Raw genomic sequence first — 24,583 nt, forward strand, 5'->3', positions numbered from 1 at the left:
GCATGCAATTAGATTTATTAATTCAAAATTTAAACGAATGAGCAAATGCTTGTCTCTCTTTTTTGGGCCTTTATCATCATAAATAAACTAACGTCAATATCATATATATATAATCGGAGACATATGAAAAATTTGTAAATAAATATAGTGTAGTCAGTATCATTTGACAAGTATAAGTAAACCACAGATAAATATCTCAAATAGATAATGCTTAAAACTGTCTTGAATTGTCTTAAAGTTTCATAATGCTAGAAAAAAAAATCTAGGAAAAAATATAATGACTTTTTTTCTTAGGTTGTTATATTAGGTGAAAATCAATTTGTCTCCCTTATTATTTGTATCATACATTTGCATTCTTCAAACTGTCATTCTTGGAATATCTACAAATCAATTTCGATTGATCGCTCATTTCGTCCTATAATACTGTGATGCATAGGAAGAAGAATCGAGAGCCGCCATTCTCTTGAATCACAGCCAGGAACTTCGAGCAAGACCATTTTTCGTGACGTTTGACCCGCTTCTATCGAACGGCGGTGACGTCACCGCGGAGAATGTCAGATCAATGGTCCCCGGGGAGTTGGTGACGGATGCTTTCCTACTCTCGTGCATCTCCCTAACTTGGGACGCTTCCAGCCATGTGGTAGTGCATGCGACGATGCACTACCAGCCCACACACCGGTTTTCGGTCCGATGGAAGTTGGTAGATCGCATAAACCAATAACGCAATATTACCGGACAAGGTAGAGTCCACTGGAATAAACTCGAAAAGAGAAGCTGCAAGCCAAGGGAGAGAAAAAAGGCTCTCAAATTTATGTCGCGATCATGAACTGTTGATGATCGCTTGGCTGCATTGCACGCAATTTTCGTAGAATGAAAAAAAAAGCCAAGCTGCTGCCAAAGAGATACTCTCGCAAATAGCTTTCCTGCCGTCCGTGTGCTTATCCCAATGACCAATAATTTGTACCTGAATTTAAATCGATCGCGAATGAGGACTTTGATTAATATTACGTTATCAGATATTGCCAGGATGACTCCTCGAGTATCGTCACTAGTACCGCCCACGTTTTCCTCGGATGAGAGCCGCTGATACGACGTCATACAGAGTTCAATGACGTCACAGGGCGTTCGATACGAGAGTCGGCGTAGTGGGGGGGATTGCTGCGCCGATGAGATGAGAATAAAGAGGAGCACGGGTCCTGACTCGCAGAGGAGGAGGGAATGAGACGAGCGCCACGGACAGACGACGAGAAACCGGCGTGGAAAGAGGAACTTTTCTCGACCACGCGCCGGCTCGTTTATCCGATTGTTATCACGCATTACGTCATGCTACATTCGTCATATCCAGGTGCACCATCTGCACTCGTGCAATCTCGCGTGACACTTGATCGGTGTAGCCGAGCGAGCTTCGATAGCGCGCGTTGATTAACGATCTCTTTTTAATCGCGCGACGTTTCATTAATTGCTGATAAGCTTTGCGTAGGATCGATCATATATACATAAGTTCGTGGAACACGCCGCTTCCCAAGATTTTCTCTCGACGCGGTGGTCTTGCCGCGTGCGGATGCGGCGCCGCATTGCGCCATCCCCACTATCAGCCGCCCCTCCCCCCACCCCTCTTTGCTCATAAAAGTAACCCCCCCTGTAATTCTCTTACTGTGGCAAGAAATGGCTTTTTCATGCACTTTGTAAAGCTGTCGCTCCCTACTTTTCCACGAATTTTCTGCGAATTACACGCGTTGAAACGTCATCCTGGCATCCTGACTTGTTTAGAACCGTCCCGGACTGGTTTAAAATATTATTTTCTCAATTACTTTAATCTGCGAGAGTGGCGCGCGAAAGTGTTCACGTTCATTCGATCGCTAATATAATCCATCCAGTTTAATCACCCATGAATCACTCCGTGCTTTCTCCTTTTCTCGATCATGTCGAATGATCAACTTTAGACGCTCTAAGTTATATATGTAAATGTTGTACAGAAGTATTGTTTTGCCCCGTCAAAACGATAACGATGTTTCATTGCCTTTGTCAGATAGAAAGCTATCGCGTCCGCGAGATATCGACTTCCTCTTTGTAGAAACTACAAGTGCGAGTAGCGCCATTCACGGATTAGGCGAAGCGGACAATAAGAATTCTCAGAAACTACGTCGGTGTTAATCAACCGGGGTATATTATCCTGCCGGTGAAACGCGTAATCGATGTAATTTATGCGTTCCGACTTCGCCGAGGAACGAGATTGGAGTAAATTGAAATGGCCGGCGAAACGTAAAACGAGTTCCAGAGACTTGGTCGTAAAAACGCGATGAGATTAAGTCCGTTATGTTCTCTGACAGAAGAGATTTAAAAAAAATATCCATTTCAAGTGGAAGAGAAAAAAATATTTGATTAACATTAGAATGAAGAAAGCAAATGTCATTCTTTTATTTTCATTTTGGAGCATCAATGATCAATATGTAGGGTGCCTTAATAATGTGTGCTCTCTTCTCTTGAATATTTTTTTTTTTTATAAAATACGTGTAAATTTTTATCAGACGTCTTACATTGGTGTCTTCTATCTAACTAATTACGTAAAAATATATTTGCGATACTATAATAGAGATAAAAAAAAAAGGATTTAAGGTCGAAGTGAATCGAGCTTGAAATTCGAGGCGTAGTATATTTCCTCGTGACTGTATTGTATCTTTGAACAGAACAGTACCGCCATCGCTCCGGAGAAAGCCGACGTTGTTAAAGCCCCGTTGTTCTCTTACCAGGAAAATCCTAGCCTTGCTGGGTAAGTCGTCGTTTCTGGCTCCAGTGATAAAACCAGAGCGACCATAACTGAGCCATCGGTACACCAGACAAACCATTTAGTCTTGTTAGTCTCTTAAATAGTATGACAAACATTTACAACTCGTGTCGTTACAATCGCGACCTGTTTTTACATTAATCTCGACTTTCTATCGTTATTGCATAAAAGTCAATTTCTTATCAATTCACGCGGCGTAGTCTTGTACGAGCGGATACCAACATGAATGATTGTGTCTTAAGCTATCGCGATAGAAAACGTTACTTTCAGGGTGGCAAAGGCGTAGCCTTAATAGCCGTACAACTCGATGAATAATGGCATCAATTGCGCGCGCAAATTATCCGAATGATCCTTGAGGAAACTAGTACAGATGGAGATGGCGAATCGTGATAAAAGAGCAGCCTAAACCAATTATCTCGTTAGATGAATTCGCATTTCAAATCGAAAGTGACCTCTCTCCTCGCGTTATCTCACCAGACACATCGACGCGTATCTGAAATGTAATTCACGCGGGCAATTTGGTCCACAAAGCCATTCACGCGTGGGTACATCATCCGATTCGCCTTCAGCATCACGAATCTTATTTTCCGCATAAACTAAACGAAGATTTGTGGCTCGCTGATTAACGCTTCGTTAGTCACGCGCTTACGGGAGTGTCAGAGTTCAGCGGCGCTATTGGGTTTATATCAGCAACCTCCGTCTAACGACAAATGTCACGAAATCTTCCTCTGACAGCTGATGTATGGTCTCGCGTGCGCAGCTCGGACGATCTATTATTTCGTAGCGCGTCGAAACGAGCTTTCAAAACGCGATTACTTTCTAAGCCAGTCTCTGGTGGCGAATTAATTACGCGCTAATATTTTCGAGACATCGCAAAGCGCTTCTACTTAGCATCTCTTTCAACGCATACATTGTACCGAGAAATGTCATGCTTGTTGATCAACAATTAAATAAATGATTTCCTTAAAATAATCACGAGCCTGATAAAACTTTGAGCGGGTTAATCGAGTAAGTCGAGATCTTAATTTTTATCACAAATATGTATTATTATTCAATCTTTTTCATCAATTAGTTCAAGATGTTTTAAAATGGATATAAATTCCAATAATCTCTTTTTTTCTGTAAAAACAATTTTTTTTGTTTTTTAAATAATCTGTCTTTAAATAAGGTATGTGAAAAAATATGTGTATACCTACAGTGTATATCAAATTTTAATTGTGTATATTAAATAAATTATAAATTGTATTTATTGTAAATTGCGTGTTTAATAATTTACGATATATTTCATGAATTAATACGAATAAAATTTCAGCACGAGTCAATATGAATAAAAATATATCTGCCGACAGAAGCCGTCCTTGTCGGCGTCTCTTATCGATAGAATTTCCTCGCTGTGTTTTTAGCGTTCGCCGATACGTTATCCCACAGGATGTTACAAAGTCCTGCGATAAAATCCTCGTGTACGATTCCTAAAATTTATCAACAATTATTTACCCGTTTGTATAATAAAACAGAACTTGACCGTATACTCGTGATTTGTTTTATTCATTCCCTACGCTTATAATTCGTTAAACACAATTTCCCGATGACAGTGTACGTCTTGTACAAGCATGATGATTCATTTATCGTCATTTATTCATTTTTTATGCGAAAAAAAAATTTTTTATTCATGTTGTTTTTTTTTTTCGAGACGCTATTCACATTCTGAATCATGAAAAAGTGCGGAATATTCATTCGCGACGATGCAGAAAAGTCGCAACAGCGGCTGAAGTGCGCAGACGAGACATATAAACGGCCGTTTAAATTTGGATCGTTCGGCGAGACGAGAGGGAACGTTCGTAAATTCCACTTTTCACGATGGAAATTCGTGTAAAACGCGCGAATTACGAGCCGCGTTCCCCTCCCTCCCTCCCCTTCCCTCCTCCCTCCTCGTTGCTTTCGTTCGTAGTGCAAAATTGATTAAATTGTGAATTAGAGAGAAAAAAAAAATTGATCGGTATAATTTTTCATAATTTTTCTGAGATATCGTCCTTGGAAATTCGACGATGACAGAAGCGAAGTCGACGCAGTTCGTGATTCACGTCGCGCTCTGCATTCGCGGCGATTTCGAAATAATTTTTACTAACGCGTTATAATTGACTTGTAAAATTGGCGTGCCGTAACGAATATACGGTTTCCTTAAAAGTGAAAGTAAGTGTTGCACACGTATGATACAAAACATATATATCGCATACCCGTTGTGCTAAAGCGCATGGTCTGAATCTATCCTTATCGTTATCTGCATCGGTCATCGCGAGTACAATGTACAATCTCTAAACAAACGTATAAAAAAATAAGAAAAAATTTATGAGAATGGAAATTGTGAGGAAATATTATGTATTTTTTATTCCACATCTATGGAGATTTATTTTGCGCAATGAAAAATGTAATTTAATTAGTAGACTGTAGAAGCTCCATAAAAGGCCATAAACGCGAGCGAGAATTAATTTACTTCTTTACTTCGTATCGTCGTGTACGTGGCATAGCTTTTTGATTCGCGCCGGTTGACGTTCAACGAGCAATTTTAATTAAGTGACATCGTGACTAACGTCGCGCGTTAAACGATCCCGTGACTCAGGATTCGTTCCTGCGAGTTTAAGAGTCGGCGTCAACGAATTTACAAAACGGCACAGCGGAGAAAATTAATTATCATTTACATCCAAAAAACAAGTTCCCTCCCACTTTCTTTCTGTCGGACAAACACCGAAATAATTGGCAATTTACTTAGAGTCATCGTTGCTTAATCACGTCGCGATTCCGCAGAATTCGACGTGGCTCGTAACTTCTTCGACCCCGCGGCATTCTTAAATCCCGCGTTTAAAGAGAAAGCCCGGGGACGTTAATCGCGACTGGGTCGGCTAAACTTCTCGGCTTTACGATACGAAACCGTATCGCAGCCGTGATATTTCGAAGCGGCCCCGGCGGAGAGACCGCTTGCGTCCGCGATGCAGCCGCGAGCGTATTTTATTTCAGGATGAAAAAAACGTCGTCTTATTGCCTTTGGGGAATCGGATATTTTTGGCCCTCCTCGTTTCGCTCCGCCGTCTCTTTCCTTCGATAGGCTGGCTGCGCTCAGGACGACCGCATTTTTCCGCGTGAGGAAGGCAAAAAATTATTTTTGTGAACATTTATTATATATATCTGCTGTATTTTATTTAGTTTTTTTAATTATATATATATATATATATATATATATATATATATATCAGCTTTATTTTATTTAATTTTTTTTTATTATATATATCCGATGATTTTGTTCATGCGCGAGCATTTGACATTCCAAGCATTGACGTTGAAGATGTGTTCTAATAGTGTTGTGCGATCGCCGATATATATCTCTCTCGATATATGAATCAATGCGGCGTTCAATTATGTCATTTCGACGCGATCGATCATGAGATTTGATCCGTGATTTGATCCTCAAACAAAACTTATCAGCTTCAATGCGTAAGATTTTTTTTGTTATTAATCAGGAAATAATGCAAAAAACAATTTTTAAATCTTTTGCGATCGCTGCGATTTTTATCTATAATTATATGAATTTGATTTATAAAATGCATCTCTATTCTGAAAATAAAATTTACATATTACTAAAAAATTACAAAGAACACGTATCATTTATTTTTCCTTGCGTCATATTATTTAATAAACTGTAATTTAAAAATTGTAAATTTAAAAAAATAGATATATAAATATTAAATTAATTTACACAAATAGTTTCTCGATCAAAGAAAAATTAATTATATATTTTAAATAAGCGTTAAATCTTATATGCGATGTTGACTCAATTTCTTATATAAAAACATAATTATTGTTTATCCAAAATTCATTATCTAATCTAATTATATTCTCAAATATTGTAATTGCGATTATTTTTATCTTTAATTTTAACTCGTATATTTTATTTATTTATGTTAAAGTGCAATAAAGACATAATCTCTTAATTATAAAATAAAATATAGATTATATATCATATTGAAATTATATATATATATATATATATATATATATATATATATATATATATATAAATTCACACCTTGAAGTTGGGACCTCAGTACCTGGAAAGTTTTTGTCCTGAAAGGGAAGCTAAGAATCCAAACGACTCGTGACAAAAGCATTATAAATTCTTTCGCTATTATATCAATCGTATCTTCATGTGATATTTTGGTTTAAAGACAAGATGGGACTATCTTCTTTTAGTTCCATTTCTTATCTCATACCATATGATCTTGCTTTTATTCAAAAACCGATGGTTCTTCCCCAAAAGTGACATAGAAGTTCCATTCTTCCACTCAATTGCGATTCAATCGATTTCACGAATCTACCGTTCCGTCCTATCTCTTCGTCCTATCTGTTCCTGCGCACAGTGCGTCTACTGTAAATAATAGTTCTCTTTCTTCCTTAAAGAGGAACTGGACGAATTATCTACGTTCAAAAGTTAATAAATCTAATTTTCGAGATTCGCGAATTTGACATTGTGCACACAAAGCAGCTTCTAGCCTTTTGAAATATAAAATTAATTTATAAATCAAAGTAAAGATTTGCTCTGTAGAATCAAAATTTTTATATTCATGAATTTTGCTATATAGTCACTACAAAATTTTCGTACAGTCACTACAAAAAAGTTGGTTGAATATTTTTGAGATTAAATTATATTCTACAGAGGGCGAATTTTGACTTTAATTCGCAAATTAATTACTAATTTTATATTTTAAAAGATTTTAAAAGTGCTTTATGTGCCCAGTGTCAAATTCCTGAATCTCAAAATTCTTTTTCCAAAATCTCGGATTTTTCGAATTTCAATCTCCAATACACGAAACTCACTAACGTTATCACCGCTATTGCGTGCGCGCGAAATCTCACGATCTTCGTGACATTTTTTGCAAAGTTTCATAGCCTTGACGGGATATAAGGGACAACATTTCCCGACGATCGATAATGATATACGACGACCTCTAAAGGTGCTTTCGCGGCACGCCTTCAACGGCGTGCATTACAGTTTCGCGGTTTCCTCACGTTGCAATTCCGCAGCACTCAGGCCAAATAGATTTTCGAGGAGGCAAGAAACAAGATCGAGCGGGAGAGAACGAGTTGAGTCACGCAAGCTGCGCCGCGATTTGCCGCTTTTCGTTCGCGAATAAACGCGGCGTTATATGCATACATATAGATATCTTATAGAAGTCCCTTCCGCGAGATTTTTCACGCACGATGTGCTCTGGCGGTCGCTCCAACTCCATCAAAAACCGAATGGCGAGCGTTACGTTACGCCGCAGGTACATTGTAGCGCGGGCACCTAACGGTGAAAGTGTGTCAACGCGTTTTTAATTTATATTTTATCGTCATAGATCGGCGGTCTTGGGACCTTCACGCGTCATAGATCGAGATCGAGTTCCTGCATCCTGCGCCCCGGCAGCAAAAAGTTGGAAAAATCCATTTCCGTATCCTTTTCTCGTCGGTGGAAAGGCCACTTGGCGCAGATCGGAACGAATAACGATATATATTGTACATTTTAATTATTATCACAACGGCTGCTTTTATTTTCAGACAGTTATCAACAACATACATAATCATGTCTCTGAAGAATACAAAAGACTGTTTACGATTTTCACGGACAAATGTCATATTTTCAAATATAATATTATAAACAAAAAATAAGATAATACAAGATTGACTCAATTATAATTATTATCAGCATAAAAATAGATAAAATATTATTGTCATCATTTATTCAAAATTTTTGTTTCTAAAATTCAAAATTTAATATTTCGAATATTTATTACAGCAATTCTATAAGAAACAACATTCATCGTGGTAAGCGAGTTATAAAAAAAAAAAAACAATGTTTACATTGCTTTATTGTACCGCTGTGAGAGATGGTTGCACGATGTAAACACGATTAAAGGTCCGCGAGGGTTGTGCGTCTGCCTCTCCCACTCTCGCACGTTCGAAGAGAGAAAAGGAAAACAGACTGGCAGATGGCGAGTAGAGTGGGGTTAGTCTCGGGCAAGCGGGGTAGGGGGCATGCGATACGTTCTCCGGCCGCGTTTGCTTCACGATCAGTCGTTCGTCGCGCGCGCGCCAAGCTGTCACTTTGCCGGCGCGTCGTCGTTTGTTTCCTTCAATTGTGGCGACGCACGTGCAAGATCCTACCATCGGATTATTATTATTATAGGGATCGATCCGTATCTCTTCGTGATAACGCTTCGGAAAGGGGGAGGGACGGGGGGGGGGGAAAGAAACTTGTTTCGAATCGGCAAGAAATGTGGCTGTCAGCGATGTGCTGGATCTGATAAAGATTTGTTTGTTGTTATCGTGAACAGTGACGGGCAAAGTTTGACGGAAGGAATTACAGTCGCCGCGCCCGCGCGGAGTGGAAGTGACGTTTCGTCGAGTGACAATGACATTTGATCGGATGGTGATGCGTCGTTGATTTTCGGAGTAATCGGCCGATTGCTGCGCGCCGGAAGTTTCGACGAGTGATACCGGCTCGATGACGTTCGTCGCGATCGTATTCTTGCTAGGCTTGCGATATCGAAGGAGAGCCGAGAGTGCGTGAAATAACAGTGCGACGTCCGTCTCGTTGGTAAGCCGCGTATATATAAGGTCGGCGAATAGGTGTCGTTGCTCCGATACGACTTATCTAATACGCGTGGCGATAAGCCGCGTGCGATTAATCGCAATTAATCCCGGTCAACCCGGGCGCGTTTCTCTCCTCACGTTCCTCCTCCTCGTTTCGCGCGCGAATGAAGAGAGACGCGAAACGATGAGTAGATCGAAGCAGCGATCGAGTCGTTGATCCCGTCGTTAAATCCTCCAAGTGTTCATCGGCGAATCGAAACTCGCTTGTCATTCTTGACGCGCGGGATCGCGCGTCGATTGAATTAAGGAGTAAAAAAAAAAAAAAATTGCGACGATCAACAAGGACAGACAATATTACACGCGTCAGTGGAAAGAAAATCCCGGCCGGCGCTTTTCTCTTTGTCTCGACGAGCCAACAAGTCGACGACGGCCATCGGCAGCTGTTACTTAAACGAGATCCCGTGCGCCGAGTTTCGGAGCCGAAGCCGAAAAACTCGCGGCGCTTTCGACAAAATTCAGCCTGTCGATTTGTAAACGCAATTGCCGAAGACAAGCGAGATACGCGCGCGCGAGGACGATATGACGAACGACGTAAATTGATAGTTGAGAGGAAGCAGCTCGGAAAAGAAGCTAATGATGATGATGCCGCCGCCGCAGGTCGTGGGTGTTCTGTTGAAGAAACCGGGACAGCAAACGCATCCGCGATTACCGCCCTTGGATCCACAGGAGACTAAAATCAAAGGTAACTTATGCGAAGCATTTCTTTATTTATTTTATTATTTTGTTATTTTTTTATTTTATACTCTCAAGCATCATGTATGATATATTTTTACATCAGCAGAACGAAAGAGCCTAGAAATATACGAAACCAGAATAAAACAATCAATTAAAAAAGTATTAGATTAACGAGTACGCGTACAATCTGGAATTAATGTTTCAAGAAATGTATGTAATTATACAGACATGAAAATATTTTAATGTATGTATATAAAAATTAAAATCTCTTCAGAGACGTGACGAGCGTCAAATTAAAGAATTATCATAACACAGCAACAGCAGCGAGCCATTATACGACGCCGATAGCGTATCAAATAGGTTAATTACTATAATAATTGAGATCTCTATACATAGCACCCACTAATCACAAATTTTCCCATTAATTTGGGATATCTTGTTTAGTTGATTACAATAAATTGGCACGTAGGTGTGTATGCGTGTTTATTTTGCAAAAATATATCATTTAACTACAGTCAACACGGTGAAATTCTTTTCGGTCTAATTTTCTTTGCGATAGGAGTTGATAATGATTAATTTTAAAAATATCTAAAAGGACATCATCGAGATGAAATTTTTTCACCAGACCATACAGTTTTATTATTTCCTTCGAGAATGTAAGCAAACGATTGGGATTTTTTCAAAGCTTCTTCTTGCAAGACAAGGAGAGAAAGAGAGAGAGAATGCCGGATCGAAAGAAAAATAATTTTTCTTTGTTGTAAACAAAAATTGAAAATTTTATGTTTTCTTGTTATAAAACACGCGGATAAAACTTGAATATTTAATACATTCATGTGTTAATTTAATATAGCTGTTGTGTTAATTGAACTCAAATGTTAAATTATAATTTTATTATTAAATATAATTTTATTATTGAAAATATGTTGATTTTACACAAAATTTATTTCAAATTACTATGAAGTTTGCATTCATTTCTGTGTTGAAGTAAAAAATAATAAATAATAATAAACAATAATAAATAATAAATAAATAATTATATTTTAACATATATTAATGTCGCCACATTCAACATATCTATTATTTCATAAAATTAATACAAAAATTTGTGCGGACCGTTCGAGACATGCGATATAATTTGAATTTAGGACAAATTTTTCAACTTTGTAACAGAATCTCGCGGCTTACATCCTGTAAACCGAGAGAGACATAAACTCGCCGCCATTCACCTCTGTCGGGTCTCCGCGCCGGCGTTACGCTACATTATCGGTATTATGATTCATTGGAGTTGTGTTGTTACAACACATCCACATCGGGCCGTCTTATCGAGTTCCCTGAAATCCAGCCACTTTTCTCTAATCGAATTTTCGATCCCACCGGATATCGTTACCGTCCAGGAATGCGCTCGCCCTTCTCATCGATTAATTGGTTTATCGCGGCTCGAAATTGATTCACCGGATGAGAAAAGCGTCTAAGAATATCCTGTCGATCCTCCATCCGCGCCGCCGAACCGGCGTCAGCCGGAAAAATCCTCGTAAAATGGAATGCAAACGCGACAATTGAAGACATTAAGCGGCTCCGCCGGCCTGTTTACTCTATTACGCCGATCAGCCGAGCCGACGCCTTTACGGCTCCGTTAACAATTATGTTAATAGAACGGCGACAAGCTATGATAACAGCTTGTGTTGATTTGATACGAGCAAGTGAGCATCTTGATGGGGAAAAAAAATAAAAAGATGTCTTTTCCGTTAAATCTTCACTCGGAGCTTTATACGGCTTATTTGCATAAAACTATAATTTTTATTCGATATATAAAACTCTGACAATTTTTTAGATTGCCTTTGGTACTCCGCTCGCTCTCCGTGGAAGTCTCAAAATAATAGTGAGCGATATTAAGTACGTGAAAACTCGATTGGCGATAGGCTGCTAATATTTCTAGCAAATATCAAACGGAAAAGGTCCCTCATCGCTTCGAAAGGCATTTTAAAAGTCCGTCTCGTTCGCACGCGATTGACAATTCGTGCTCCGTAATCCGGTATCTGGGCTACCGTGCTAACGGGATACTTTTACGTGGCCGTCCATCCAGTACGCGGGGAACCTGAAAATCGACTCTCGCGGAAAACGTGAATAACAGAAATATACAAGATATATATATATATATATATATATATATATATATATATATATACACGCGAAATACGCGTGTCAAATCTCGGAAAATCGAAAATGACAGATCTCGAAACGTACACGTCGGGATCACATATTAAACGTCAAATGATTCCGATCGTATCGCTATGTAAGGCTCTTAAGATGACGGCGTATTTAAGAGCATTTAAAGTGACGCAGCGCCGAAAATGACGATGACGTTTCGCGCAAAAATAGATCACTGTCGGACGTCCGAGGGTCGAATGTTTAGCCGAGTACAGGCATATGGGTCTTTCGATAAGCTCGCGTCTGTAATGACGCGGTTCCGTCTAAGATAAACGAACGGGGTAGCTCCCTCCAGAGTAAAAATTTTGTAAAAATAAACAAAATGATGGTGATTTGCGACGATCATCCGAGCGAGCGAAATTACACACATACGGCCCGTTAATCTCTGCTTAACGCGAAAAAGTGGTAAGACCTACCTAAATTCCTGCGTTTACGGCGGGTCAAGAAACAGTAAAGCGAAGAAAGCGAGCGAACCTACTTGCGTTGCGACGATTTAAGCGCCGATTTTCTATGTATCAAATCGCTCTTGGTTTTTTTTTTCTTTTTTCCCCCATGATAAGAGAGCAACCCTTTCTCTCCCGGCAACACTTTATCAAACTCACCGTATTTTCCGTTTCATTGCGCATTCTATAAACGGTTACGACATCGGCGATCCCGATATTGCGAAACCCCGTCGAGATTTTAATGAAGCATACCTGCTCGATAGCGGCTTTATATTATAATTTTGACCGCAACGCGTTCGCTCTTTAATTAACTCCCGCCCGTCAAGTGGCCTGTGAAATATCGTATACTCGCACGAAACGTAAAGTACAATCTGTTACATAAACTTTAATTACTTCAAAGACCTACCGATAATCCCCTCGTAACTCTTGAAAATATAATATTTATATTATAGAAAAATTTATATTATATAAAAGGAGAGATATACTGTAAAAAAGTATTTAGCAATTTAGACACATTTTTGTCTGAATTTTCAGATCTGGAAAAAATTTCAGACAATCTATCTCAGACATCAGAATTGTTTTTCTGAAAATTCAGAAGAGCCTAAAAATTTACACAGCATTTTGTCTGAAATTTCGGACAGTTTGTGTCTGCAAAAAATCTGCAGACACTTTCTCTGAGATTTGTCATTTTTTTTTCTTTTTTCAAAGTGTACGTTAACAAGAGTTTCACTATCTCTTAATTCGCGCCGTTCTCGTTCCTCTCTTCTTCTCCTCCTTTCGCTTCGGAATTTTCGCAAAATAAGAATCGAGCCACCAGTACATAAAGGAGCTCTTTGTGACATGAAGAAGGGACACACTGCGACTGTGTAAATAGCCAATAGACTCTTAAAAAAAAATCCGCAACAGACAGAACACACGGGGACTGTCGAACGCGCGTTTCACATTTCTCGTTCTTCAGCGTGTTCTGGGCAGCGGGAAACTGGATTTCAAGGTGTTACGTGGTGGACGCTGCTCGTCATTTCCGTTGGCGCGATTCATCATCGTTTTCGATTCGGCGGTTTCGGTGACATTCGCGAAAGAAACGAATCTGTGTATATACATATGTTTGATTTGTGCACGACTCTTTTTGCGCAATGAACATCTCTGTCTCTCTCTCTCTCTCTCTATCTATCTATCTATCTATCTTTCTTTCTCTCTGGAGTCCGAGCGACTTAAATTAGGGTCACAGTGCCGAATTAAGCACGGTCCACAAGTGCCATTCATGGACAACTCGACGCGACCGGGGATTAAGATATACACATGTAGATAAAGTCGGACCCCATCCGTATTCGAGTTTCTGCGATTCTCTAGGAATCCCTTTTTTTTTTATACTTGAGAATCCTCCTGAGAAATCCTCCCCGTCCTGGCATTATACGTTTCGCGAAGTAATCCCCTAAGTATCACTATTCAGGGGACGAAATTGAGCTTGCGCGTCCCGACGCAAAGGCGCGGGTCTTTGCGGTTAAAAAGGTTCAATTGAGCCATGCGAGGCGAAAGAGGATCATTTCTATCGTCATGCACGATGGATGAAATGAAAAGAGAGCTAGAAAGTGTGAGAGAGAGAGAGAGAGAGAGAGAGAGAGGAAAGTCTGCGAGTCGCGAGTCTAAACAAATTACAACGGCGGCGGCTGGCTCCTCGCACGAGCGCGAATAATCGCTCGCGCGTATACCGGGTGTCCCACTCGAGTCGGATCGACTGGGATCGCGACTCGGATTAAGTCTCATCATCATCGATCCGGAGACTCGAATCTCGGCCGCGCGTTTACCTTTCACTGAACGCTCGACTCCTCGTCTCTTTCGCACGTGCGTATTTCGGAGACCGACTCTGATGCCATTTACGATTAAAGTCGCGAGAGATCAAGTTTCGTCCGCTCCGACGAAGATCGATGACGATTCTATTTTCTCAAGAAGCTATATCGTTTCTCGAAATCGACACGTATCGGATGTTTCCGCGCGTCGTTGTTGTTTGCGACGCGCATTCACACTCGGTATCTCGTTGCGCTCTACGCGTTATCACATTCGCGCGGACGATACACATCCGGAGTTGGTCGACGTTCCTTAAGGCGCGCCCCGATCGTCAAGCAGAGTTATTTTATAACGCGATATACGTAGCTGTGGAGGCGCGAAAGAGAGAAAGAATAGTTTCACTATATAATTTATTATGGGAAGAAAACAATTTCTGTGATATACGCACATATGTTTTCTCGTTTGCTCCAATTATTTTTGATAATAATAACGCGAGTTATATCTCAGTAAACGCGCTCTCACGTCACACTTCTTATCGACCGTCGTATTTGATATCGGCGTTTCTAATTATTGCCAATCTCGATCACTTTCTTCTGCGTCATCCTCGACCTCGGACGCTTCAACGAAATCGCGTCTCGAGCTCTGGATCTCCTCCCGATATCGGCATCGTCTCTAATCGAGTTTGGAAGCAATCAGTTCAGTCGGAAAAAAGCGGTTGTGAAAATATTTTACAGAAATCTGTGCGTTTTCTCGCGCCTCGTATCGTATTTTCATCTTCCGCAAAAACACAACAATTCATATATAAAAGAATTGCAAATTTCATAGTAGAAATAAATGGATTCTTCGGTACCCAAGACCTTGCAGCTCTTCTGCACGTCATCTCTCTGACGATCTCTCTTGAGCGAAGCGCGACGACAACCGCCGAGAACCGCCTTTTTCCTAGCGCACGTGTCCCCTCGTCGGTTTCTCGCGCACACAAATTAATTAACGCGACTTGACGAGGGGAATGCCGGTCTCTCAAGTGGGTGTAATTAGATGCCCTCGGCTGTGTGTGTGTGTGTCGCATTGCGAAGAACGCGATGGAAGAAAGCGTCAGCGTCGTCGGAAAAAAAAAATTGTCTCAACAACGAGAGAGACCAGACTCGAAGCAAGGAGTCTTATTCGATTTTTGTAAAAAAATTTAAATACGTAAATAAAAATATATCAGGTCATCTATGTAGATGAAAGGCGATCTGACATATATCGGAGCTCGATAATGAATAGATATATAGAGGCGATGAAGGGAATGGAACAGAGGAACCATTTAACGGGATACGTGTCCGAATTTGTTCGGCGCGAATGACGAGAGAGCAGCCGGGATAGATAATATCTTTCCATCTCCGTCTCGAACAGCTGACGGGAATAATGTCCGCGTCGGACAGGAAATGGCCCTTCCCTGCCCCTGCGTGTCAGATACGGGAACGACTTGTGTTCTTTCATTTTACTTGGTCGAACGAAACACGCGCGAGAACAAGAGAGAAGGAAAAGACTCGATCGTATTGGAGGAATAGAGAAGGCTCGAGTTTATATAAAACAGAGAAAGAGAGACAGAGAGAGAGAGAGAGAGAGAAATGTCTAAGAAACGAGCGAGCATCTGGTTCTGGAGGGTATCTAATTAAAAAAACAATGAAAGAAATCCACCAGACCTCGAGGGAGGCCTCCCAGACGTTCTATATACAACAGTTGGACGAGCCTGTAGATGAGCATCTCGAATTATAATTCCGTCGTTATTTTCACTTAATTAACCAAAGTAGCTAAGAGAAATGATTTATATTAGTCGCAATATCTTTAATAGATGAGACGCAAGCGACATATTTTGACACTTGTAAACTTTCACTTTGAAATTTTTACATCGCTGTCTCTCTTCTACGAGAGACATAATATATTGCCGAAGGAGAAAGAGAAGTGGGAAGAAAAGGAAGGAGCAGCTGACCCGCACGTTCGGAAAACGACTACCTGGGAAGAAGAGAAAACGGCATCTTCCGCAGAGAGATGCGAGAGAGAAAGAGAGAGAGAGAGAGAGAGAGAAACGCGACACCACAGAGTTCGCTGATGAAAGAGACAGCAACAGCGGCAGTAGCTGGGACGGAAGTCGACGTTGCTTTACACGCGAGATACAGCCGTTACCGGCGACGAGTGAGACGGACTTACGGTATTCCCGCGGTCGCAAGGACGACGGTGAGCGGTGAATCGATGATACACGAGAAAGAGAGAGAGAGAGAGAGAGAGAAGGACATAGCGGCGCATAAAGACGAAGATCGAACGAAGACGGAGATAGGTCAGGGCGTTGCACCGTTTGCTATGACCTAGTGTTCTCTGCGGGCACCGCTTCGTTTAGGTCTCTCGGTAGTTGTCGCTTATATCGTCTTTCTCCCGCGGGACTCTCATCTGATCGACAAGGGACGTGCATTTTTAGAATTTCGCCAAGACGCGCATAATTGTTATCAGCTGTTTGATCGATACTCCCTAACTCCAGCAGAGAACACGAGAAAGGTAGCACTAGAGACTCGTCTAACAGATCATTTCGAAAATTTTTATTGATAATAAAATAATATAACATATTTTTATAAATTTATAAATTAATAATTTAATAAATTAATAATATAAATTTTATAAATTAATAATAAAATAACACACGTATATAATACGCATATAACGTATTTTTATAAATTTGTAAGTTAATGATTTAATAAATTAATAATAAATCTTATAAATTAATAATAAATTCAATAACACAAGTATAACATATTTTTATAAATTTTATTCACAATAATTCAAAAGAGAATAATTCCTCGAATTTGATATGAGATCCAAAGAATCAATTCTTCTAAATAATATTCTCGATCATACACTTGTTGCGAAATAGCAAAAAAATTATTTTTTTTTTCTATTAGTGAAACAAATGTGACTTTTTTTTAAATTATACGATAGACATGTAATGTGCGAAAATTTTAATAGACACGCTAGATTTCTTTGCTTTATCAATCAAACTTTTTATAATTAATATTATTTCTCTCGCATGTAATACATGATAATCGATTTCGTTTAATTATTATATAATTCTGTAATTTAATATTTTATAAAATTCTCTTTAATATAATGCTCTATAATTTATTTTATTTAGAATATATTTTTTGTTTTTTTGTTTCTTAATATAAATTTGCTGGAGATGAAATATTTAAATGTCTTTTCTCTGTTCGCAGAATAAAATAGAATTTTTTACACTGATATAATATAATATTTCAAATACAATATATTTTTAGTATTAATATTTAACTATAAAAGAATTCTTTCACATCGGAGAGAAATAAACGGTAAAAGAGATCGCATGACGTTTCTGCTTTGATGGACACGCAGGAAGGGGACCCCCGTTGGATCTATGGGAACGGTAGCGATGTAATTACGGGGGCTAGGCGCGTTACATCTAATCGTAATGGCACGATTGCATCGACATTTCCTTTTGCTTCTTACGCTTCTTAGCCTTAAGCGACTAGCGCGACGGGAGTCGTTTCCGTTACGCAATTTTATAAGAGCTTCTTAAATATTGTATCGGATTTCCAAATGGACGGCTACAATCGCACCTCGATCATCAATGTAGCGGCTTTATTTTTTTACTCTTCCCCCCTCTCTCTCTCTCTCTCTCCCCTCTCCACCCCCCCCCACTCTCTCTCTCTCTCTTTAGCAGGCACGTGTGATTTTTTTTGAAAATCAACTTTCAACCTAGAATCAAATGCTCGCTTCGTCGATCATTAAATCCCGAGTGCATTAATGTTATCTCGATTATTACATGGCTTTCTTGATTTCTTATTACATGCCTCGCGCTGACCCAGAACTATCTGATTGCGTTCAAACCCATTAATTCACGTTACGAGGATCGAGATATGACGGTGTCGTTTAATAACGATATCGCTCGAGATTTTATACACGTCTTATAAAGCGATACAATGCAGTACGCTGGAAAAAAATTGATTGAAACTTTAGACAAGGTGGCTGCAGCTTTTTTTACAGACATATTTCTCTGAACTTCCAGAAAAATGACTCTGATCGTAAGGCAGTGTGAGATTTTTTTTTTCAGACGTCCAGGCCTGAAAATTCAGACGAAAATGTTTTTCGAATTTTTGAAAAAATTTTTTATGATGTATTCCCCAATATTTCCTCGATGGTTTCTCGCGTATAAATTTTTTTCGAATTTTTTATTGCGATATAAAAATGTTTTTGATAAAATTAAAAATCACGAGAAATGAGAAAAGGCAGCATGTATGGCATTTATTCCTTCATTCAATTTTTTTTTTTTCTTCGCTTAAAACTTCTGTCGCCTCTGTACTCTCATTCATCGCGGTTATTTACGCTACGGACACGTCAACGAGCTAGATCACGCTTGTTCCCTATCCTCACTGTCAAAATAAATGGTCGCCGTCGTCGGAAGTTGCATCCACCCTGGGCCCTTCCTCTCGAGAGAACCAGAATCGCTCGCAGAAACTGGTCTTGCCGGCCTGCGTTGTCCTGGAAAAATGTCCTTGCACGGGTGCACGTGTGTGTCGGCACTTATGCTCGTGTCGCGCGTGCTGCTTTCTCAGTCTATAGGCAACACGGTATTTATCGTCGGGCGAGGAGGCAAACGTTTTACGAGGAAAAAATATTTTCTTTCTCGTAAACGCGTCAACGTACACGCATGCGTAAGGTCACCGAACCTTCCTCCCCCCCCCCTTCCTCCCTCCGCCCTTTCGTTTCGTAATCGTAAATAACGTACGCGACGCCGCCCCTACGATGGATGATAGTCACGCGACGTTACATCGCCAGCTGTTCGACCCCCGTGCGAGAGGAAAGGAAAAACCTTAGAGACGATTCGACAAGGCTGTGTGTGTCAACCCTTTGCCGTCATAACGCACGAGAGACGCGGGATTTGAATAAAAATCCATCGTGGAGTTCGAGAGGAAAATCTTGCATGCCCACGACGTGCCGTTGATCGCCCTTCGTCGCCGCGATATTTTTACCCCCTTCGATATGTACTACCTTGTTAAAGGTATCGATCATCATTGTTTGATAACTAGGACGTAATGCTTAAAACGGTCGTGAAGAAGAGAGAGGCGTCGTAAAAATAGATACGTCCGTATCACTTGGTTTTATATTCGAGTCTCTCGCTTGAATAAATTTAGAATATAAATTTTTAATTATCTACAAAATGTAAAAAGCGGCGAAGAGCGAGTAATATGTAAAATATCGTCTCATATACGGTTGCATCAAAGTAGCTCATTGTAAAAAAAAAAAGAAAAAGGAGATGAATGAAGTCGTTCAGGAATTGGTCGACTAACGGTCACAACATGTACAACATCCGGTACCTCCGGGATTCAATTAGGTGCCGTCGAGGCGCGACATAATCCCCATATCGTATTACACCCTACGTCGTACCCTCTGGCAAAAAAATGCAAGGAGAAAGAGAGAGAGAGAGAGAGAGAGAATCGCGAAGGACAGTGGCGCGCGAGGAAAATTCGTCTCGCAAAAATACGATCGATCTCGTTCGGCGTGAAAACTCGTCCCCTCCCCTCCCCTCCCCCCTCCCCTTCTCTCTCTCTCTCTCTTTTTCTCGCGCTTCCAGAACTCGCAGCGCGCGCGATAAGAGGCACCTCGACGAGAGAGTTCGACCCCGAGGAGTACGGCGGGACCGGGTGCAACAATTAATTTCCAAAAGGAAAGAGTTACGAAGCCGTCTGTACGTCTCTTTCTCTCTCTCTCTTTCTCTCGGAAGGGTCGACCCATCTGGAATCAAGGGACAAAATCGTCGTAATGGCGGTGCGCAACCCTTTCGGCCAGCTGTGCGTCACAATGGTCGTCACGAAAAATCGTGCCACAATGTTATCTCGATCTGCTCTCTGCTTTTGTGGGGTCGTGGCGGGATTGAGTCGTCAAGGAATCGGGTTAAGGGACACGCTTAGTTAGAATCCACCGTCATCCTCTGCGAGAGGAAAAAATTATTTTTTTGCCGCTTCTCTTGGGATTGCGTTCGGATGAGCAAAGGTTCTCTCTTTCCTTCTCCCTCTATCTCTCTCTTTCTTTTTTCTTTTTTTTTGCGCGCAATCGATTACAACTCGATATAAAGTTATCTAACGCGATTACAAGACCGCTGCGGTAAACCAAAATTGCTCACAATGGCGCCAACAATTTGTCCTTGTTTACCGTTCGCGATGAAAGGAATTCGGCACAAAGCGGAGGTTTGGCTTTCACGTGAAAGCAAACAAGCACGCACCCCTTTCCGGTCCGCGAGCTTTTTAATGTCGCGTCGTGAAGCCAATAAGAGGCTGGTCGAAAAAAAAAAGAGAGAAAAAGAAAGTGAGAGTGAGAGGGAGAGGGAGGGAGCAGCGGAGAACATTTTGGTCGAGTAATTCTTAAAAGAAAAGAAAGGGGTTCGCAGGCTAAACGTGGAACCGGTCTTCCACGATGGCGCCGCTTAGCTTCGCTCACGCTGCGAAAGCTTGCGTTGCGTCTCGATTCGATTTCCATTAGAGTCCGACGATGGTGTTTACTTAGCTCCGGGTCGTTGTCACGCGGCCGAGAGAGGAGAGACAGAAAAACGGCGACATCGACGGTCTCGGGAAACGGGTACACGAGTGCACGCACAAGAGAAAGAGAGAGAGAGAGAGAGAGAGAGAGAGAGAGAGGTAAAGAGAGAACGGGAGGACGAAGAATCCGGAAAGAGAGAGAAAGAGAGAAGAGGGGATGGAAAAACGGAATCAGGTTTCTACCTTCGCTAGGCTTGCGTCGCAGTCCTGCCGTGCGCCTCTTTTCCTTCCTCTCATCTCCTTGCACGGGATGCAGGAGACGGAGCAGGCGACAGAAAACCATAATCATTAACAAAAGGGCCTCGAAGGCACCATGGCGCGCAGCTACAGAGACAAGACGAGCTTTCGCACCCCTTTCTCACGCCGCGACACCTCGACACCACGAGGAGGAGGCTCTTTTTACAAGGGCTCCGTCGTCCTTGGGTCTGTCAGTCCTCGGGCGAAATGCGCTTCGAGGATCGACAGAGAGGGATGTCCCCGAGAAGATCGGACCCCAGTCGGCGGCTTTTCGCATTGAGGAAAATTGATTTTCACGGATACGCAGGCGTCTCTCATCCGGCTTTTCTTATCTCCTTCATGGGAAAGCGAACGCTGTCCCCTGTACGAAGGGAGATATTTCGAATCACGGAAGAGAGATATCGGAGCGACGTATCTCGATGACTTTTAAAGGAAATATTGTTGCAAAAATTTTTTTCTTTTTTTTTTCGTTGTCGAGGGAATTATTCGCTAGAACGAAATGTCTAATTTATGCGCCGAAAGGGCCACGATAAAGGGCCGATAGAGCGTATGAAAGTCAGTTGATTCTGAGACCCTTGCTAGAGAGATAGTAATGGCTCTCGCGCAGTTTATATGGAAATTTACCGGTCGGAAAATGACCGTGTCGAAAGGCACGGCAAACGAGGCCTTCTTCTTCATTGGCGTAACGTATGCGTCGCCACGCTCCTCGCTTCTCTTCTTCCAGCAACAACTTGTGCTCGACAACTCATCAGCGATCGTGCCGAAATATATGTACGGAGAAAATAGTTGGTCCAACCGTTAACAAGTCGGACGTGTAGATCGTCGGAAATATGTTTCCACCGCCGTAATCTCGCCCGCGATACGTGCTCCCGCGTCATGTTCTTCGAGTCGCAGATAACAGAATTTGAGATAAGAAATGTATCGGTTCTTAAAAAAAAAATTGAGGCGTCAATAGTTTACAATATTAATATGGAAAGAATTAAATATTGGAAGTGTCTAAAAAAAATAAATATAATTAATATATAATAAATTTAATTTTTTACTCACGACTGTGCAGGTGAAAAATTTATGTTTCTTATTAAAAAATATGCCGGTTAAAATTTTTAATCAGCATATTTTTTAATTTTTAATTTAAATATTTAATATATTTATGTATTAATTTGACATATTACTGTTATGTTAATTGAAAAAAAAAACTGTTAAATTATTAAAACAACTGGGGGAAAAAAAACACAATGTTCACATATTTTTAATTTTACAATAAATATATTCCGTATTATTAATGACAGAATTTATCTGTTAAAATTAAATTATTATAATAATAAAACAAAAAAGAAATATTGATTTCTAAATTAAAAATATATTGATACATAAAATTTATTTTAAATTACTATGAAGTTTGCATTTATTTTGCGTTGAGATATTAATATAGTATTAGTGTCACGATTTAACACATCCATATTATGTTAAATTAATACAAAAATTTGCATTTGATTTTCTGGGACATGCGATATATGTTAAATTTTAACTAAATTGTTTAGCAAAGTTTGATGATTTTTCACTCACGACTGGATGAAGGCAATATTAATGAGAAGAATTGAAAAGAACCATGGATTTATTCTCATGTGCATACACTTCGGCTTGCGGGTAAACGATGCGAGCAAAGAAACAATAAGGCGCTACTTCCTTGATTAACGAGGTAACCGTGTCTAGTTACGTAAACGACCCCGCGCTATTTTGTGTAACACGCTTTGCGTACGTTTGGACGTTCAAGTTCGCGTCGACCTTGCCGAATTGAATTGCCATTAGAAATGGAGACTGGCAATTATGCGTGAATAACAATTTTGCGCTAAAAATAAATTAAAGGTCAAAAGATAAGCCAGCCGAAAACACGGAGTATGGTTCAACTTTCGATGCGCCAAAACTATATATATATATATATATATATATATATATATATATATATATATATATATATATATATATAGGTACGTGAGACGGTAGAAAGAAAACTCGAAAAAGGTTCTTCAAAAGAGTATCAGATTTCGCCCGCATATACACAACAGTCTTTATAATGCATTTAGTAACCCGTAGGTTTCGCTGAAAATTCCCAGCAAAGGGACGACTATCTCGTTAAAATTATTAATATAGTATTAATTTTGATAAATTTTTTATAATTTTTTTCCACGATATTTTCTAAAATAAACGACACATTTTCGAGCCATTGAATTGTGGATGCGCGCGCGCGCGTGTGTGTATGTGTATGTGTGAGCACTCGGCGTCTCCGATACGCGCCCGTATTGATCGCTCTGGGAACAATCGGCTGCCGATCGCAGGCACTTGTCACCGCAGAAGGAGCCCTCTCAGCCTCCTAGCCAGCTGTCCTCCGATGTCCTGCCGCTACGCGCCGGCCATTGTTTCGCCAAGCATAATGCACTCGTTTTGTGTGCGCGCGAAGAAAAAATGCGGCGCGTATCGACTCCGGTCGCACGATCGATCGGCCGACGAAGAAAAGCCCTACCGGTTCAAACTCGATGCAAAGGTGCCCCACGAAATGCACTAACGTGAGCGGCGAGGAGTCTGCTTCTTCCGAATAACGATTGTTCCTTGAGAAGAAGGAAAAGAGGCAGGAGGCAATTCTTCATCGCGAGGCAAAAAGAGGCAGAAGAAGCGAAGAGGGAACCCCGTTGTGCGCGTATGAGGGTTATTCAATTTCCCTCTTGCAATTTTTATAATTTTGAAATCGATATAACGCGTCGATTTTATGCCTTTCTTCTTTTTGATAATCGCGATGATCACGAATACGCAGAGATTAATGATTTTAATAGCTCGATCAAATAATTCCGAGGATCTTTGCTTGAGAGTTCCCTACACAAAATGTTTCGCAAAATCATTTTGGGATCCATTGGATCGCGATAATTTCTTGGGTAAACAGAACCATTGTCCTCAATACCGCGTCTTTTGTCGCCATGTTTAGGGGAAGATTCTAAAAGTTCCTTTGTACGTCGCTCATCGATCAGCTTGTCGCGTAAAGATAAATGACATCTCTCGACCGTTGGAAATTTTTTTTCTCTACCCATTTTAATCTCCTATCCGATCTCCATCTATTTTTTTGCCTTCCGTCCTCAAAATCTTACAGATTCTTCCATCCTGATCCGTCAAGTTACTCGCCT

The 24,583-nt window shown here is 40.6% G+C and overlaps 1 protein-coding gene across 1 annotated transcript in view; it reads left to right on the forward strand.

Annotated features, from left to right (window-relative positions):
- The first annotated feature begins 9,038 nt into the window (after nucleotides 1-9,038).
- LOC126850811 (uncharacterized) overlaps nucleotides 9,039-24,583 on the forward strand; it is a 33,847-nt gene continuing 18,302 nt past the window's right edge. The window contains exon 1 of the mRNA XM_050594163.1: nucleotides 9,039-10,148. Within this exon, the coding sequence (XP_050450120.1) occupies nucleotides 10,040-10,148 (109 nt within the window). The 5' untranslated portion in view covers nucleotides 9,039-10,039. The remainder of the gene's footprint in view (nucleotides 10,149-24,583) is intronic.

Source organism: Cataglyphis hispanica, chromosome 7 (assembly GCF_021464435.1).
Source record: "Cataglyphis hispanica isolate Lineage 1 chromosome 7, ULB_Chis1_1.0, whole genome shotgun sequence".
NCBI classification, from domain to species: domain Eukaryota; kingdom Metazoa; phylum Arthropoda; class Insecta; order Hymenoptera; family Formicidae; genus Cataglyphis; species Cataglyphis hispanica.